Source organism: Phallusia mammillata, chromosome 6 (assembly GCF_965637545.1).
Source record: "Phallusia mammillata chromosome 6, kaPhaMamm4.hap1.1, whole genome shotgun sequence".
In the NCBI taxonomy this organism is placed as follows: Eukaryota; Metazoa; Chordata; class Ascidiacea; order Phlebobranchia; family Ascidiidae; genus Phallusia; species Phallusia mammillata.
Genome location: NC_137257.1, coordinates 26314549 through 26332398, shown reverse-complemented (window position 1 = coordinate 26332398; position 17850 = coordinate 26314549). Strand labels below are relative to the sequence as shown.

Sequence of the window (17850 nt, the reverse complement as noted above, 5' to 3'; positions counted from 1 at the left end):
CACATGAAAATCATATGAGAAACATTAAAATAATTCCTTTCACAATCGAGTGTGTTTCTTTTTTATGGTCAAGTAACAAGCGGTAGTGCGTACACAAACATCAGTGCATGACAAACAAACTAAGCACAAACACAATAAAACAACAACAACAACAACAACAAGTGAATCGATGTACAATGAATCGCATGTTTACTACAGTGGTGAAAAATAGACCCAAGTTATTAAACCACATAGATATCATACAAAAGTCGAATATGTTTTGTCACATTTAAAGAATTTAGAAAACATTTTATTTCATTTGCACGTCAGGGAAAGCCCATTATGCGAAGTCATCAAACCAGTACCAAATGTGAAATTTAAAAAAAATCTGTGCAAATAAAAATGAATGTTGCCAGAAAAATAACACAGAACTGATTAATTTTTACACAACGTTGTACTTGATTGTTAAATTTGTACAATTCATCAGAAAACATCTCAATTATGGTTTTGTGATAAGAGTTGGTGAAAAAAATACATCATAAACATCTCATTAAATTCTTCTATGGACAGACAGGGCTTATGACATCACAATGCTACATCAATTATTCACATTTTTCTGTTTTGGCAGAGTAATTACATTAAATCTAACCACAAACATACGCTAAACTATTAACAAAACAAAAATATGCATTTAACACAACACTAACCAAGTGATAAGCATTGATATTGAGATGGTCACTTGCTTCGATACATAACATTAACTTATACATTTGCTTTTACTCTAAACAAGACATTTTAAAACTTACAGATTTTACACAAACAAACAGCAAATAAATCAAATTTGTTGACGTTTAAATATTAGACAGGCTATTTATAGCAAACTTACCACACTTTAAGAAACAATGCTTTTAAAGCAGAATACATTAAACAAAACTTTTCAACTACATAACCATTTGTGATAAAAAAGCAAGAAACAAAATTTCATAAAATATCAATTTGTGTTTTGAAACGTACACTAAAACGATAGAATTTAAACGTTTGCATGTTATGATGATGGTTAGTATCATCCTACACTACTTTTTTCGGACCAGCATTTCATGACACGCCATAAACTTGTTTCAACTTTTCATGGCAGCAAGACGCTACCTCTCTGTGTAAGCCCTTCAAATCGCTTGTAAGTATAATTGATGAAAACCCAGTCCTTTGATTCATCAATTTGATCTGAAACAACATGATTGTCAAGTAAATATGCAGAAAATAAATATGTATAAAGCCGAAAACATCTGTAACAATGGGGTTTCCGACCAGGAATTAATGGACCCAAAGGAACACTTGAGATAGTTTATAGGGACCAGGGAATGCTAAAAATTTAAAGAAGTTTCTAGAAGAAGGTACACAGAGGTCATCAGACCTAAAAAGTTAGTTTTGTTAATGTGATAAGGTTCGAAATAATTTCCTACAAGTCACAATTTTTTGTCTTACAACACAGTAATGAAAATCTAATGAAATCTAGTCATAACTCGCCTTCTTATACATTTTTTTTACCAGTATAGATTTTATCGATAAATCTGTCACCTCATTAACAATATTTTTCAGCTGCTATGTTGGGTCGAAGTAAAATAATTTTCTCCCTAACAATTTAAACATTTTTATTTTGTGGAGCAGCAAACACTTCTGTGTCACATTATTATGTACAAAGTGCACAACTGCTCACCAAGTTTAAGGTCAGATTCAGGAAACTCGTCAAAGTTTGAGGTGTCAGTCAGACTTCGAACTGTTATCGTAATTGCAGCCGGCCGATCTCGGATGTGTTCCCAGTCAACACCTCTGGAAGATGAAAAGTGAAAAAAAAAATTGTTTTCTGTAAAACAGAAAAATTCTACACCAAATTAAAAATGGCGTTGAGCATAAAATGTCACGTTAGTTTGTGACTAAAAGATTCTAATTAAAAATGAAATTTTGAATAGAGCATAAAATGTGGTTTGTTCAATTTGTGCGATTTCAAAAAATAACCTCAGCTACATGTACTTTTGTTACCTAAAGCAAAACCTTTTATAAATTGAAAGTTAGGTCTTTTTGCAGCTGAATCATCTAAGAAGAAAAGTTCAAACCTGAAAAACGGATGATTTTTGAGTGTATCGACTCCAGTTTGTCCGAGCCGCTTCTCTGGTTCTGTGCACAAGGATAAAATAAGGTTGCGAGAGACGTCAGCGATGGGAACCTCGTCAGGAAACACCAACGTCGATTTCCAATTCAAAACTTTGCGATAAGTTTCCTGAGGACTCTCGGAACAGAATGGTGGGTAACCTGAAAAATGAAATAAAACTATAGTAATACTGTAATGATAAAAGATGTCCTGGACCAACCAAAGACATCATTTTGTTCAATAAAAACAAACAAAAGAGTTATGGTTTGGTAAACAAAGACAGACCAAAATGATTGTTTATTTAAATGCGCTAGGTGGTGGAAAAATGCTTCCTTCTGGAGCCTGTACAGCTTAATACACAACTGGTTATGTAAGAGACCTTGGAAAGCTACAAAACTAGCATGGAGTCGGGAATGTTTGTGACGTCACAATGCACCGAGCATTAACAGAAGATGTTCAGTGTCTGACCAAACAGAACATTTGCAGTTTTGGCCTATCCCTACTATTTACATGTATAAAGTGGCAACAAATGCATTATACTACAGATTTTTTCTGTAAAGAAAATCAATAACATACCAATCAGACATTCGTACATGATGACACCTAGTGACCACCAGTCACATGTAAGTGTGTATCCCGATTGCTGGAAAACCTCTGGTGCAATATAATCGGGTGTTCCCACCGTAGAGTAAGCCAACTTCCGTCTTTTGCTCTTCCATGTTTCAGCTTTTCGTCTTGAATCATTGGCAGTGAGGGGGCGTGTTGCTGGTTTAATTTGAATAATAATACTTAGTTTGCATTGTTAAATGAAAAGCTAAATATATTTGGTTAAATAAACACTATTTCCCAATTTTACTGTGAAAATCACAACTGTCAAAAGCAAAGAGCACCAATGCAAAGCACTAATTTGAAAATGTGGAAATAAAATACTATTATTGGTTGAAAAAGCTAAATTAGTAGTAAGAAACCAAAAGTAAGTTTTCATAAAATAAAGATTTTTGATTCTTACTTTAATATCTTGTCCACAATGCATAGAAATAATTGTGTCATATGTATTTAATTACCAAACAAAGCCAGTTAGAAAAGGTTTTCTGTTGACATTATGTAGTTGGCATTCACAATAAGTTCAATCGGTTTGGCAAACCTACAAATGCTCACCATGAAATGATACATTAAATGTCAATTAAAGCATTGGATAGAACATTAGGTGGTCAAATGTCAATATGTTTGACCTATATTTGCCAGGAAGGTTACTGCAAGGGTTGTAAAGTGAACTGTTTGCAATAGCAAGAAGGTTCTTGGTTCAAATCTGACTTTAGTGCTTTTGTCACCATCAAATTTAGTTGACCTGCATTTTTCAACCAATTGACCAACAAGTTATTACGGTGTAGCTGCAGCATGTCTACCATCCCTCCACCAATTGTGCCCTCAACTTTGTCGCGCTTTTTAATGTCTGAACGTTGCGCAGCTATTTCCGGCCTGGTGAATATTTTAGCGCAATTGTGCTGCTACGATTTGTATCACCGGCGGAATAAACTCAACTCAAGTTTCTTGTAAGATATTTTCAAGTGCGCAACAAAAATAAATCGTTTTAAAGTAGTTGAACAACTATCTCATATTTTTGGTCTATAAAGGTTCCTGGTTCCTGGTTCCAATCTAAAAAAGCTTTTAAACATTATAAAATAGAACTTACAAAAATCAATAGGTTGTGCAGAAGAGAGATCTCTATAATAGTCAGTGCGATGAGCTTTCTTCAGTCCAGTGCATAATCCGAAGTCAGAAAGTTTGATGTGTCCTTTGGCGTCGATCAGAAGATTGTCAGGTTTAATATCTCTATGGATGAAGCCCAGATCGTGAATGGAATTGATTGCGAGAACAGACTCTGCCATGTAGAATTGAGTCTGTTCTTCTGTGAGTGTGTCCTTGTTCATGAGAAGTGTCATCATGTCACCTGCGTGAAAACTCTTCAAGTTCACCACATTTGAGGATTGAACTTGATTTGGTTCACTTTTTCGGTAGACTATTGATTACATCATTACATTTTATTCTTTAACATATTTAAACCCAATTGAAAAAATGTGTAAATAATGCAATGTAAGATTTAGATTATAAGTTCCAAAATTAGTGTTGGACAACCTTCATTGAGCTGGAAATATAAATGTAAAAGTGAACAGTATGGTCAACAAAATATATTTATATGTCGTAAGGTGGTTGCAAACACCTCGACTTAGTTAAATTCTGTGTCGACCCATAAATTTTAACTACAATTTACATACAATACAACCACAACAGCACAGAAACTGATCTTGTTTAAGCCTATTGTTTCACCTCCCGGCAGAAATTCCATGATCAGGTAAAGGTTGTAAGGGTCTTGAAAGGAGTAAAACATTTTGACAACCCAAAGGTTTTCTGCTTCAACCAGAATATCTCGCTCAGCACGGACATGAGCCACCTGAGTTGACATAAGTGATATTGAAGTTTCAGTGGCTAAATGTAAAATATAACCACAAAATTTCATTACACCTTGATAAAAGTTTCCACTGGCAATGACTTTATTAGCAGAGTTAAAAGTTAATGCTTTATAAGAGGTTGAAACATATTACATACAAAATTCATTTTATATCTTTGTATTTATTACCAATAAACCAGGTATAATTAAAACCCTACCAGTAAAAATCCATTTTAATGTATTCAGTTATCATATCTTTTGACTTCAGTATAATAGTCAAGAAATCGACATGTATATATGTTACCTGTTCTTTTTCCATCATATCTTTTTTGCGTAACATTTTCATCGCATAAATATGTCCAGTGTCTTTTTTCTGCACAAGCCTGACCTAAAAACGAATAGAAACTGTGTGTAGTATGTATATATAGAATAGAAGCCAATTTTATTGCACTGTTTGTTTTTGGATACTGATGATGCCTATTACTTAGGTGAAATATGTATGTTTAAAAATAAAAAACGGTTTACGACTTTAGACTTGTGAAAGTTTTCAGTCTGCTAAAATGAATAGATGAGTACTTTTGACAGAGAAAAAAAGTTGATTCCAACAACAACAAGTGGAGATAACCACAAGACATTGTCAGTTTTGCAATAAATGGCCAACAAAATAATGCTATATAAGCAAAACTACTGTTACTATTTTATTCTGTTGATTACCTCCCCAAACGCACCACGACCAATAATCTTTAACATGTCAAAATCACTTAGCCCCAATCTGGTACGTTTCAATCGGAGGAATTCGGTTTCTTTCTGTGCATGAACCAATCTTCTTCTTTCTCTCTGAAATCACAAAAATAATAGTGGAAAACAAATTTTGGCACAAAAGAGTCCAAACCTGTGTGCATATTTATTTTACATTATTTTACAACAAAAGTTTTGCCAAACTCCTACTAAGAAGTTACTAAAATGTGTAGCGCAATACGTTTATTCACCAGCAACCAAATACTGATTTTTTGTTGCAAAAAAAACTACACGACCCATGGCAGGGGTGTGCAACCTTTGTTACTGTGGGGCCAAACACAATTGCCAAAAATTAGATCGCGGGCCGCACCTGTGTATAACACAAGGTGATTTTTCTTTGTTACTTACCAAATATGCTTAACTACAAGTAAATATCACATTTGATTCTAGCCACATATTGCCTGGTTGCAGAAAAATAGCATCGGGTGCATTAATCTGCTCAAAAATATAATAGTTGGACTCGTTTGTCAGTACATTTGAATTTCAAGCGTTTGTGCGGGCCGCACAACCTTGAATCAAGGGCCGCATTTATCCCACGACTAGCAGGTTGCACACCCCTGCCCTATGGGAATGTTTAGTAAATAAACTTGATAAGGTATCACACCTCAAATACATCCGAGTATTTCAATGTTAAATCTAACAAAAGCTTTAAAAAACATATTAGTTCACAGCTCTAAACCTAATCATGCACTACTGTAATATTTTGGATTTGTAAATGACCAGGAAAAATACATGACTCAATTTCATGTTTGGAAATGATGTAAAGATGCCAAATGATTATTGAAACAACATGCCGTACACAAATATATTGGGTTGTATGTTGCTGTACAGTTTTAAATCTGCAAGTTCTGTGCTTAAGTTATTAAAATGTATTTAAAAAACACAAAACAAAACAACAACAAGAAAAAACCTCTTCCTCATTGAGGTTTCCTTTATTCATCTGTCGTTCCAGGTTTTGCATTCGTCCATCTCTCTCAATTTGCTGGTTCACCAAGTTCGAGTAAAACGTCTCAATCGACACTTTCGCTTTTTTAACTTTCTCTAAAGTGTGAGTGCTCAAAGACGCATCAGAATTCGTGCGATCACCCATCTGTTGATAAAATAAACTGGTACTGTATATTATTTCCAAAAAAGCTAAACAGTCATACTGCTGACAAGTATTTTAAATCACTGCTTTCCTTAATGACAGCGAAATTTAAGTACCAATTTTAGCATCATATACAATTTTTAGTATGCTTGGTGAAAGAAACCATAATTAAACTGGTTTTGTTGTTGTTTAAAGCATAAAATTTTGTCAACTAAACACACGTAAGAAAAATTTAATATAACATTTTTGTAGTGCTATGTTTTCTGTTTTGTTTATTCATTTGATTGCCTGTTTTGAAATCAAGGGTGGCTGACAAGGTGACCTTAGGGTCTTTCGCCACCCTGCCGCTTAAACAGCGCAAAAATAAATTACTTACTTACTTACTTACTTACTTGCTAGACAGTGGTAATTTTTAGTATTTGACTGCAAAATAACAGCATAGAATTTTGATTTATTATGGCATGTTTGGGAAAAAATAATAATTCGGTTGCAAAACTTTTCTCCACGTTTTTTAACAATCCAACAAATAACAACTTACATTTGCTGCTGAAACGATCTCCAAGTTGAAAAAAAACTTGCTACCTCATTGTTTTTGCAGAAATTTCCAGTCTTTCTATTTTTTAACAAAACAAAACGGAAGAAGTCCATTCGAAGAACTTTATCGCCACCAGCCGGTGAAAATAATTGAAATGTGTTTATCGTTAAATGCCGCTGTTCTGTATTTATATGACGTAATTTTTAAAATCTTTTGAAATGTGCTTTTGAATGTTGATAATTTCATTTTTGTTGTAATTTTTGTTAAACTTTATCTTTAATTTGGAAATTAAATTTTAACATGCGGGTCATTGAAATTGATTTTAATTTAAAATAAGGATGTGATAGTCCAAACAGTTTTCTAGTGTTGGCAGAGCACACGTTCCGGACAAACGTGGTGGGTTCGAATCCCATCGCAGGAAAGCTACTTTTTTCTAGCTTTTGCCCACCGTGTGGGAAGGCTTGGTGACCGGGTGATTCGGTATAACGCTTCAATGTGCCCGGCGTATAACATGATTAAGTGAAAAACGCTGGTTTGGGTCATTTAAAATGGCGCTGAACTAAATGAATTTGACAATGATGTGATGAAGAAAAAACGCAAAAACTGTTTCTTTGCAGAATTTGCACAAACAGCAATAAAACACACAGTTACATAAGTTTGGCAAGTTTGTACATAGCATACATGTGTTGTTATCTTTGGCAACACACGAAGCAACTTTGCGATGTTTAAACCGCGTGTTTTCTCTTGCCATTGTGTGGTTACAAAGGGAGTGTGACGCAACAGAGAGATAAGTTGAAGTGTTAATCTGCAGCGAGAAGTTAATACACACGATGTGAATGAAACCCCGAGAATACGAAAAGTCTGTTATCCCAAGGAGAAGTGTAAATAATATTACGACTGCTAACATTTAGTGTAGTTGATAAAAACTTGTTGAGGCGTGTGCTAAAATAGTTTCAAATATTTATTTTGGATGGAAGGCAACAACAAGAATCTGCAAGTTTTAACCATTACGAGAAAAATGTTTCAACAGAGGTAAAAGTACCATGAACTGACTGCAATACCGAGATTATACCTTTACATCGACATTGGACTGAGTGTTAATTGTTTTGTAGCGTTTTAGGTTTTCTGAAGCACAGAGTATTTTTAAAGCAAATAAAAGTAGCCAAAAAATATTTGTTAAAATGAATCGAAGAAAGAGGCCAGACATAATGAAACAAACCAAGGAAGAAAATATCAGAGAAAGAAAAAGATTGACGACAAGAATTGAAGGTTACGGCGGAATCAACGCACAATATCGGTGAGAAAATAAATATTTGCAGATTTTGGTGAGATTACGAAAATGTTGTCTTTTGCGCCGATAAAATAAAACGAAACAACACAACAGGCGAGAAGTTAAACTTGCAATGAGTCCTTTAAACTAGTGATTAAAACGGTTGGCCAAAACATTTCGGTCAAATACGCTGTTTTTCAATGTCTTTGATTGTATGAAGTTTGAAAGTTCGGCCGAAACCGAACTTTTTTATTGTATGAAGTTAATGCCTAAACACACAATATCGCCAATACAACCTTAATTGACTAATTTGTTGCTGCATCTGAAAAATACGGGCCATGATGTCTTACGAGCAACGCTGTCAGCAAAATATTTAACGTTGTCCGAAGTTTAGTAAAGCTTACGACTTGTGGAAGTGATTTTGGAGTGTCATAATAGAGTTTACCTACATGAACAACATAAAGATCATTTGAAATTTCAACATAAAGGTAAAATTACCTTTTGAAGCGGGTTCGGAGCATCACTAAAACAAAACTTGTTACCCAAATTTAAATCCACGCAACTTTTGCTTAAGAAAGATTGCTTTTTCGGTCAATCAAGTATCATCTTGCTTCTGCCAGTTTTGACATTCAACAAACAAACAACGAGTGCGCCCTCCTACGGCGAGAACTCGCGCAAGCCATAGTGGATGAGACGAAGCGTAAACGTCAGGAACTGATGAAGCGAAACGAGCGCAAGATGTCACGTGACACGGATCCCACTCTGCTCCTGATGAAAGAGCGGGAGGAGCACAGGAGGAGGAAGAATTATCGGCTCCTGCTGAAAGCGCACGAGAAACAGAGGAGAGCGAGTGAGAGAGTTAAAGAGTTTGTCGCAAAGCTGGAAAAGGAAGAGGTAACACTTGGGGGCGGTAGAGGCAACACACACAATTATCAAACCCACTTTTTATGATTTTTTTAATTTTGCCACAAAAAAATTTATTGTTCACAAAATTTCGATATTTTTACCGCAAAATGACGTATTTTTTTCTGCTAAATGGTTCAACAACTTCTTAAAAGCTAACCTTAAACACACACACAGTAATATGGCCGCTAGACGACAGTAAAGAGCAGTACCTTAAAATTATTTTTGTCAGATGCAAAACAGGGAAAATGCCGAACAAAAGATGGCTGACATTCTTGTGTTGGTGAACGGACTGGAAGCAAGCACAGAGCTCGAAATGAGAAACAGAAGTCGACTTATTTCGAGCCCTGACAGTCGACCAATATCTCGAGCATGGAAAGAAGCAAGAAACACGAGGTTTGCTATTGTTCTTGTTTCTGTAATTTTTTGTTGTTGTTTCAGTTTCCAATGTTGTTAATTGTAAGTTTTTGTGTCTCTTCCACTGAAAATTGTTTGTAATTTTATTTCTTCATACAGTTGTTATTGTTTTTGTAGCTGTTGCTGTTATTGTTGTTGTATTTGACTATTTTGACCCTATGTTTTGGTAATTTTAATTCTTCATTCACAGATATATACGAACACGAATTCTGCGGGATTTTGAAATCGAACTTACACCAAAGGAAATATTTTCGCGAGAAACAACTCCACGATTGAGGTCAAGAAACGCGACGGGGTCAAGAAAAGGCGGGAAAAGCCGATTGGGTCTGTTGTGAGACTATTTCAACTTGTCTTAAACTACAAAGAGCAAAAAATCATGGTTTGAAAAAGCAATCATCAACAAGAAGATGTAATTTGTAATATTGCGGGATTATTACTTGTGCTTGGTGTGTATGTCAACATTTTGTAAATATTTTTAATGCACTATATCGTTTATTGTAAGGTTTCTAACAGTGCCTTTCTTCCTTCATGTTTTGTACCAACTCTTAACTGCTTCATGATTTCAAAACACTCCCCTTTTCAGCGTTATACACTGACATCAGTGTATCACACCAAATTATGTTAGCAGCAGTGTTGGGATTCAGTCGGTTCGCACCCGTTCTACAGAACCGTCTCACGAATTTTTATGCGGTTCGAACTGGTTAGCATTACTGGTTACTGTCTATAAAATTTTGCCACAGAACTGGCTGAAACATATGACTTTTGTAATAGATACGTCTGACAAAAAATTTGAATCCCACCATCAGTTAGAAGTGGTCTGCATCGCAAACAATTTTTACAAAATTGCTTATGTCTGACAAATAAAAAGATATATGGCCAAATTCCGTTGTCACTGTCCTACTTCCAAACGCCAAAATGTAATTTTAGCGCCCACAAGCTCACAGGGACGCTTACTTTAATATTTACTGGTTTTGTATGGCTTGAGTTTAATACAAGTTGGCAATATCCACACATAAAAAAAAAGTCGGGAGATTCGTTTTATTGATACGAACACGTTTATCGCAAATCACAGTAAAAAAATCACAAAACAATTCAAGAGTTCTGAAACTCTAATCGTCATAAGTTCACAAAATAAAGCAAAACAATAACCATTATGACATCAATGTTATGTTATTGTTAGTGGCAAGAATGGAAGCTTGTTTCAAAACAAAGCAGTCTCATCTAAAAGATAAAAAGAAATCTCGTACAAGCTAAAGATTTCGTACCAAAGTATTTTTTTTGTCCGCTTGGGGCAACACGTTTCAAATGGTGATAGTTAGTTAATTAAGTGAAATGAAAAATGATAAATAATTAAAATGATAAATAACTGCCTTGCATGAAGATGAAAAATGTAGGCTACAATATAACTTGCAGGCTTGTCAAAAGATAAAATCGACAGAGAACACAAAAACGGTACTTTATGTTTTGTAACTGTAGTACGCTATTCTTTTGAGCACCCACTGCTCATAGGATCTCACATTTGTGTAAATTCCTGGGGCATGTTTTCGACCACATCCAACGCCCCAAGATACAATTCCAGCCAAGTACCAACTTCCGTCACTTAGTTCACAAGCGAGAGGACCGCCGCTGTCGCCCTGGAATAAAATAATAAAATTGGCTGCTAAGATGAATAAATTCATAACTGGGATCAGCCCTGAAGCGTCTTTGCAGACCAGCGATCACGGCACACTCATTCATAAATTATAGTACGCCAGGCCCATTGAAGGCGTTTATGTCGAATCTCCCAAGCATATTAATACATTCATTTCTTTATTTAAAAAAAATATCAAGACTGCCTTTGTACCCTAAATTGATCTTATGTCAAACCGAAAGTGGTGATGGACAACATGTACCTGTGTGCATGGTACAACTGGTTTCCTTGGTGCTTATGGTTATGGGTAGATTTGTAATGTATGTTTGACTGATTACTGTTTGTATGGTAGAATTTCAACGGAAATGTTTTTTTCACACACAGTTCACAAACGGTTATATCCACGACAACTTGTCGTAAACTTACCTTGCATGCATCCACTTTTCCGTAGTAAAATTCCCCGCCACACAAGTGTTCCTTGCGTTGCACGGAATTGGGGTAAACCAGACGGCAAGTCGAATAATTGATGATTGGAATCTGGACTTCTTGCAGTCGCAGGGAATACACTTTGCTGTTTTCAGCTAAAAACAACAAACAAATTCAGTTTGAACCGAAAAGATTGGGAAATATTATATTTATTAAGGCAAAATTGGTAAAAAAAGACAACATTCGTAAAAACGAAAAGTTTAAATTGAAATACCACATTTTTTATTTTATTCTGTAATTTAGTTTCCACATCACCAAAGTAACCATTACGTTAATCTTACATCATTAAAAATAAAGGTAGCGACCCCGTATCAATTGGAAAAAGACTCTAAATTTGAGATTTTATAAAAAAAGATAGTTTGCTGAAAAGTGGCGCATTTGGAAAGACTGAAGAAAAACTATACAGGATTTTTTTGAGCATTTTCAAAATGTACTTCCAACTTATTTACATCATGCTGTAAGGTTTCACATGTCTTCGCCATGATTGATTTGTTATTTTGTAATTGGGATTATTTTTATGTGACTGTACATTTTTTAATCACCGACGAAACAAACTCAACCCAACTCAATATGATTTCTATCCTACTTACAGGTTATTCCCCATCCAGCAGTTTTACATCTGCTGTGGACGCCAGGGTTTGTAGCTCGGAAGTATGGAAGACAAATAGGACGAACAAAGTTGTTGAACACGAATGGAGTTTTTAACTGGAGCAGCGCAATGTCGTGATGTTGGGCTCCACCCTCGTCTCGGAAATCTGCAGGAATATTTCGAATTTGAGAAATCATTGCTTTTTAAAAATTCACGCCTAGATGTTGGGATGAAATTGAACATAAAAACAAACGAAGTGGTAGAGACTGAAAGCTTTGTTCGATGCAAAACCGTGGAAAGTTTTTTAAGATTTGATATTACACAAAAGTTTAAGTTTTTAATTTTTAATACACATAAATTCTGCATACTCTAAATATGTTTGCTCTTTAAAGTTTCCTTTTATTAATGGTTGACCGCGGGTAAAAAATCTGATATTTAAAGTATGTTGACATTTTTATGCGTCTCCAACAACAAGGCCAAAGTAAAAAACATGGCAGTAAGTAACGAAAACGTAACATTTATGTATTACAATGTTGCCAGTTTGCTATTGTTTTTTTATATTCATGTTGGACAATGCAGTTGTTTTTTCATAAACTTAGATGCCATTAAACATTTAAATTTAAATGCCATCAAACGCTTCAGTCAAAAATAGACAAACAATAAGCAGTGATCAAATTGCCTTGTTAGCTTTCGTCTTAGTTGATCACGATTAATTATTAGGCTGGAAACATAGATATCATACACGTTCATACGATCTCGATGTGACATACTTTTGTGACGTATGTATCTGAGAACTTTCTTCGTCTGCCAACGTTGAACCGATGCTGTGGTCACGTGACGGGAAAACACCCCAGCCGTCACGGTCCAGAAGTCAGGAGTTACCTCGGGAAACTTTTTGTTCTCGCTGTTTGGAATAATAAACAAATACTTATTCAAATAGAAAAATAATTGATAAATTATTAAACAACATGAACTTATTGAAACAGAAAAGCGACAGAGAAATATTTAAACGACGCAAACTTATTCAAATAGAAAAAACAACAGAAAAATAATTGTACAACATAGCTTTACTTGGAACAAAATTGCCAGCGATGTCGAATAAAACGCAGACATTTTGTTAAGCAAGCGTATCGAAAAAACAACAACAAATGTCATCATTAGTGAAGAATGAATAATACAGAAGCGGAAACAGGGAAATGAAAGGGAATGGAGAAAAGGCCAATCAATTCCACCACACTGATAAAAGGTTGAATTGTTTTTGTAGAAACGTTTGGTTAATAAAATGACTACGTTCTATTTAATTTGGAAATAATTTATAATTTTGGAAATAATTTGGAATAGAAAACCCACACGGTCTGGTCAACAGTTTTACCAGGTCGAAAGATAAACTTATTTATTGCAGTAAAAATGAAAGGATTTTTTTCACTTTTCGAATTAAACGAGTCAAATTACAACCGACAAGTGTTTAAACTAGCAAAGTGTGTTGTTATTATCTGCAATAACATTCCTATTTACAGGAAAACTAACCCTCAAAGCCCCTAAAAGGTTTCAATCTGTCACGAATCGCAAACAACGCCCCGAATTTTACCAATTTAGGTTTGTTATCAAACAAATAACAGGGTTCTGGACATTTGACAATTTGCCTGCGTGCCTCAATTTTGTCATTTTCTGTTTTTTGACATTTCTTTTGCGACATAACACTGAAGTAGCTACTAAAACCACTTTTGCAACGATTTTTTTACATAAAATTGCGCAAATATATAAAAAACATGTAAATTGCTCACACTAAAAGTTTGATTTATATTTGAAAACATTTACGTCTGTAAATACACAATCTTTTAAAAAATCTTTGGCTTTCTACCAACGGCTAATCGGCTGTCTATAAAATCGATTGAAAATAGTTTTTACTTTCCAATATTTCCAACCATAAGAACGACTTCATTAAACCACAGGGTCATGAAATTATAAGGTAGCTGCAGATAATGTACTTTTTTGTCTTTTCGACAATCAGGCGACAGTCCGAAAACTGAAAGTTGCCGTATGTCGTGTCGTTATGCAACAAGCCGAAACGCATTAATGGAAAACAGGGTCGTCAGTGATTAAACAAAGTAGTGGAAAAAAGCAAGCAGAAACAGTATAGTAAAGGATTCAGTACACAAATCAAAATCGTTTACAAGCTGACAGGTAAACTTTAACAGCATTTAATGTACACGACCTCAAACATTTCGATGTGAAATTTAGTTTGGACAAAGTTAACTTACTCGTCGAGACAATGAGCTGCGGTAATCACCCATTGTGCGTGAACAATCGTTCCTCCACAGTCATGTCCAAGATTCCACGAACGAGGAGGGTTAAACAAGTAAGGTCCTGTGTTCAAAGTCACCTAAAATCAAATAACAATTATTACTATTGAAGTGGTGAAGTGTAAAAATCCACAAAACCACTGAAAATGTGTATTCGGGGCATATCGTGAAGTTGGGCGTGCTTCAGACTGGGGTTTGAGTTCGGGTATAAGTTTGAATAAGACATGCTTGATTTGGGCCTGGCATCAAGTTCGGAAATATTTACGTCGCAATTTCACCTTTCAATAAAAGTTTATGGACTCATTTGTTGCAGAACTTAAATATATTTTCACAGGAGCTATGGATTTTGGCAAAGCACTTTTATTAAAACATTGCAATTATTTTACAAATAACAACAACAGCGGTTTAAGATGAATTTGTATTTAGCAGATTCTTTTAAGCGAGTGTAATTAGTGTAACGGTTATTCGTCAAAGGCCTAATAAACAGGCATCATGACGAAGCAAAATTTTGGTAAAAATCTCGACTGGAGCTATTATAAGTGTAAGTGTAACAACTTAAGTGTTACTCACGATCCAGGGCCAGTCTTCAGAGCTTTTTGGTTCGGATCCTCCGCTCACCCGAGCATTTACTGAAGCACCAGTCCGACCACATTCTAAACATGAACAAAATATCAAATGTTGCAAAATAAATAATCTCTTATTTACCTCACAAAATTCGCAAATGTACCTAGTGTATGGAAGAGTTTTTGGGTTAATAATCTGCACTATTGTAATAAAATTTAATGTATTCCAGTATTGATGGGATTGGCCTTTGCAAAGCTCATTTCTGGCAAACCGCTAAGATTTCTTTCTACGATCGTATTTAATGTCACATAGTGTGACTGACTATTAAGTTATGCCGCGGAAATATTTTTTAGCTCGGCCTGCGCAATTGGTCGAGAAAATTGAAAAGAAACAAACAAAAAATAACTAAAGTTTGAAAACCATTTGTTCATATAGTTGTACTTACAGCAGAAAATAAAATTAATTTGTTTGCAGTCTTATCTGTTACTGAAGAAGCGGACAAACTATAATAATTCCTAAATGCGTAATATGGAAGTAATTTTTCAATTTTGATTGGTTTAAACAAAACTACGCGATAAATCGTACCCCCGAAGCAACGCAATAAACCAAACCGCTAAAGCAGGTTTCAAAGTCCTATATTCCAAAGGTACTTCAAATATTTGGAGTATTTGCACGAAATCGAGCCGTTGTTTAAAAGTTTATCCGATTTCAAGGAATTTCTCCTGAAACTTTAACCTTCAAATTGACCCGAGGTCACGGAAAAACCGCGCGAATTATCAGAAGCCAATCAAAAGCCAGGAATGAAGAAAAACGAGAAGGGCAAAGTTTGCTTGATCCGAACCATCAGGGTGCGGTTTGGGATAAGAATTTTGCCACTCAATTACAAAGATTACTTAAATTAAGTTGAAACAATTAGGCTCGATTATGTTTTTGCAGACGACTGATTTAAGAATTTGGTTTCCTTCACAATATTGCGTATTTTTTGGTTGACAATTTTTTTAAGATCCAAACCTTTGTAACTTTGTGACTATTAAAAATAAATATGCTAGTATAGTCCCAAACAAGGAGGAATTTACTTTCAATGTTTACATGTGGTGGTTTGTAAATAAACATTTGAGGTTTGGGAATATATCTTGTAAAGTTAATGAAGCCCCAGTTTTGAATGATCTCTGTAAGGTTTGGCATTTAGGTACCATGCAGTATATTAGGGAGGAACGAAAAGGTTTTAAATAGTTTGTCGAAAAAGTTGGAAACCACTGCATTAGTATATTCAACGAGTGTTTTTTTAATTGTTAAGCAGACATCACTATTGGGTGTAACAAATGTCGTATAAAATATTCGTGTCTTTACAAGCTAATACTCATCGGTAAATGATATGTAGACATCAAATACGCGTTTAAAATTTACAACCTGAACTAATAAAACGTACGTATCGTGCTCCTATTGGCCGATGCTTGGAAAATAGTTGCCAGGACAACAACTGACGTTTGCACGAGTGACGTCACAATCATACTTCCACAAATTTTGTCACAAACAAGTTTTAAGAAATTAAAATTACTCCAAGCCTCTGCACAAAGCTTATCGTCGATTGTCAACTAAAAAACAGTAAATAAATTGATAAATTTTAACTGATGCAATTTGTTGTCTAACGCTTTTGTCTGTAAGCAAATCTTCTTTAATTAAAGTCAATAATCTAAAATAGCCACACTTTAGTTTTAGGGTACGTATAACGTCTCTTAACTATCCAAACTTGAAAACATTGCAATTGCATTTAAATAACTGACATGTGTTTATAATCAAGCATTTCTATAATCCTTTAAACGAATACAAATACAAAGAGTTTAAACACTCAACAGGTTTCTTCAACCTTTAGTATCACTTTCTTTCTCGAATACAAACTAAAACTCGTTTGAAGGATAAACACTTTTCCTGACAACGTTTTCTTTCACTGAAATCCTGACACAGGTTGATCACTCCTTATTTAATAACCGTCTAATTGAAGCAATTTTCCGAGAAATTACAAAACTGAAACCACGTTGAAATTGCCATGACATTTAGCAACGCCTAATATAACTTTTCATTAACTAATAACAAACCTTCGCTAAGCAGAATGTCTATTACAAAACAAAAACAAACGTTTAAAATCTTCTTCGAAAAAGCTAAATATTTTTTCAAACATCTGTCATAGCAAATAAAAATTGCAACATAATCTAACAGGTTTGAGTGGCAATTTCACAAATTTGTAGCAATTACGATTAATCGCTGGTAATTACAGGAAATTACCATTTAAATTCACGTTAAAGCGCACGCTTTTCCAATTACAAAGACCACCTGGAAGTTTACACGAACCAGCCGCGAATTAACGTCCGATTCCCCGCTAAATTATTCTGAATTCTCCAATCTCACCAACACTACTTCAGGAGACTGACTAGATTTGCCGAGTATTGCTATTTATAAGCTCGTCATGAAAACTGGCGCGTGTGCGTTAAGCGCTTCAGGCAATTCCCTGCACTGCACGAGGTTCAACATTAAAGCGAACTATTTATTTTCGATACAATCTGAAAATCGACGAATTGCTTTCGGAAAATTGAAAATTCTGGACAAACATATTTCATCTTGAAAACTAATCTTTGATTTCTGTGATTTGCCAAAATGTCGCGTGGTTATACTTAGTTTTGAGTTTTAAAGTTACTT

General features: G+C 34.9%; 3 protein-coding genes across 3 annotated transcripts; 1 reads left to right on the top strand and 2 right to left on the bottom strand.

The window, feature by feature from the left end:
- Positions 1-45: 45 nt before the first annotated feature.
- Positions 46-7117, bottom strand: LOC145233136 (serine/threonine-protein kinase 38-like). Its single transcript, XM_080097794.1, has 10 exons — positions 6998-7117; positions 6283-6462; positions 5289-5411; positions 4879-4962; positions 4454-4577; positions 3819-4076; positions 2702-2890; positions 2091-2286; positions 1694-1806; positions 46-1200 (listed from the first exon to the last, which is right to left on the bottom strand). Exons 2-10 carry the CDS (start codon positions 6460-6462, stop codon positions 1106-1108), a joined length of 1362 nt encoding a protein of 453 aa, XP_079953920.1. The 5' UTR covers positions 6998-7117; the 3' UTR covers positions 46-1105.
- A 911-nt stretch (positions 7118-8028) lies between these two features.
- On the top strand, positions 8029-10399 carry LOC145233161 (uncharacterized). Its single transcript, XM_080097830.1, has 4 exons — positions 8029-8291; positions 8885-9158; positions 9400-9563; positions 9775-10399. The coding sequence occupies exons 1-4, from the start codon at positions 8176-8178 to the stop codon at positions 9917-9919; spliced, it is 699 nt and encodes a 232-aa protein (XP_079953956.1). The 5' UTR covers positions 8029-8175; the 3' UTR covers positions 9920-10399.
- A 205-nt stretch (positions 10400-10604) lies between these two features.
- LOC145233236 (prostasin-like) lies at positions 10605-16745 on the bottom strand. Its single transcript, XM_080097928.1, has 7 exons — positions 16586-16745; positions 15163-15245; positions 14551-14672; positions 13060-13193; positions 12291-12455; positions 11641-11795; positions 10605-11218 (listed from the first exon to the last, which is right to left on the bottom strand). The coding sequence occupies exons 1-7, from the start codon at positions 16665-16667 to the stop codon at positions 11042-11044; spliced, it is 918 nt and encodes a 305-aa protein (XP_079954054.1). The 5' UTR covers positions 16668-16745; the 3' UTR covers positions 10605-11041.
- Positions 16746-17850: the final 1105 nt, after the last annotated feature.

Excerpts from the sequence above, each read along its gene's own strand:
- LOC145233136 (XM_080097794.1), bottom strand. The coding sequence starts at position 6,462 with ATGGGTGATCGCACGAATTCTGATGCGTCTTTGAGCACTCACACTTTA. Across the intron at positions 5,412-6,282 it reads GAAACCTCAATGAGGAAGAG|AGAGAAAGAAGAAGATTGGT; the intron begins GTTTTTTCTTGT and ends TTGTGATTTCAG. Across the intron at positions 1,807-2,090 it reads AAAAATCATCCGTTTTTCAG|AGGTGTTGACTGGGAACACA; the intron begins GTTTGAACTTTT and ends TTCATCTTCCAG.
- LOC145233161 (XM_080097830.1), top strand. The coding sequence starts at position 8,176 with ATGAATCGAAGAAAGAGGCCAGACATAATGAAACAAACCAAGGAAGAA. Across the intron at positions 9,159-9,399 it reads CAAAGCTGGAAAAGGAAGAG|ATGCAAAACAGGGAAAATGC; the intron begins GTAACACTTGGG and ends TATTTTTGTCAG. Across the intron at positions 9,564-9,774 it reads AAAGAAGCAAGAAACACGAG|ATATATACGAACACGAATTC; the intron begins GTTTGCTATTGT and ends CTTCATTCACAG.
- LOC145233236 (XM_080097928.1), bottom strand. The coding sequence starts at position 16,667 with ATGATTGTGACGTCACTCGTGCAAACGTCAGTTGTTGTCCTGGCAACT. Across the intron at positions 13,194-14,550 it reads GCAGCTCATTGTCTCGACGA|CGAGAACAAAAAGTTTCCCG; the intron begins GTAAGTTAACTT and ends TATTCCAAACAG. Across the intron at positions 12,456-13,059 it reads CAGATACATACGTCACAAAA|ATTTCCGAGACGAGGGTGGA; the intron begins GTATGTCACATC and ends ATATTCCTGCAG.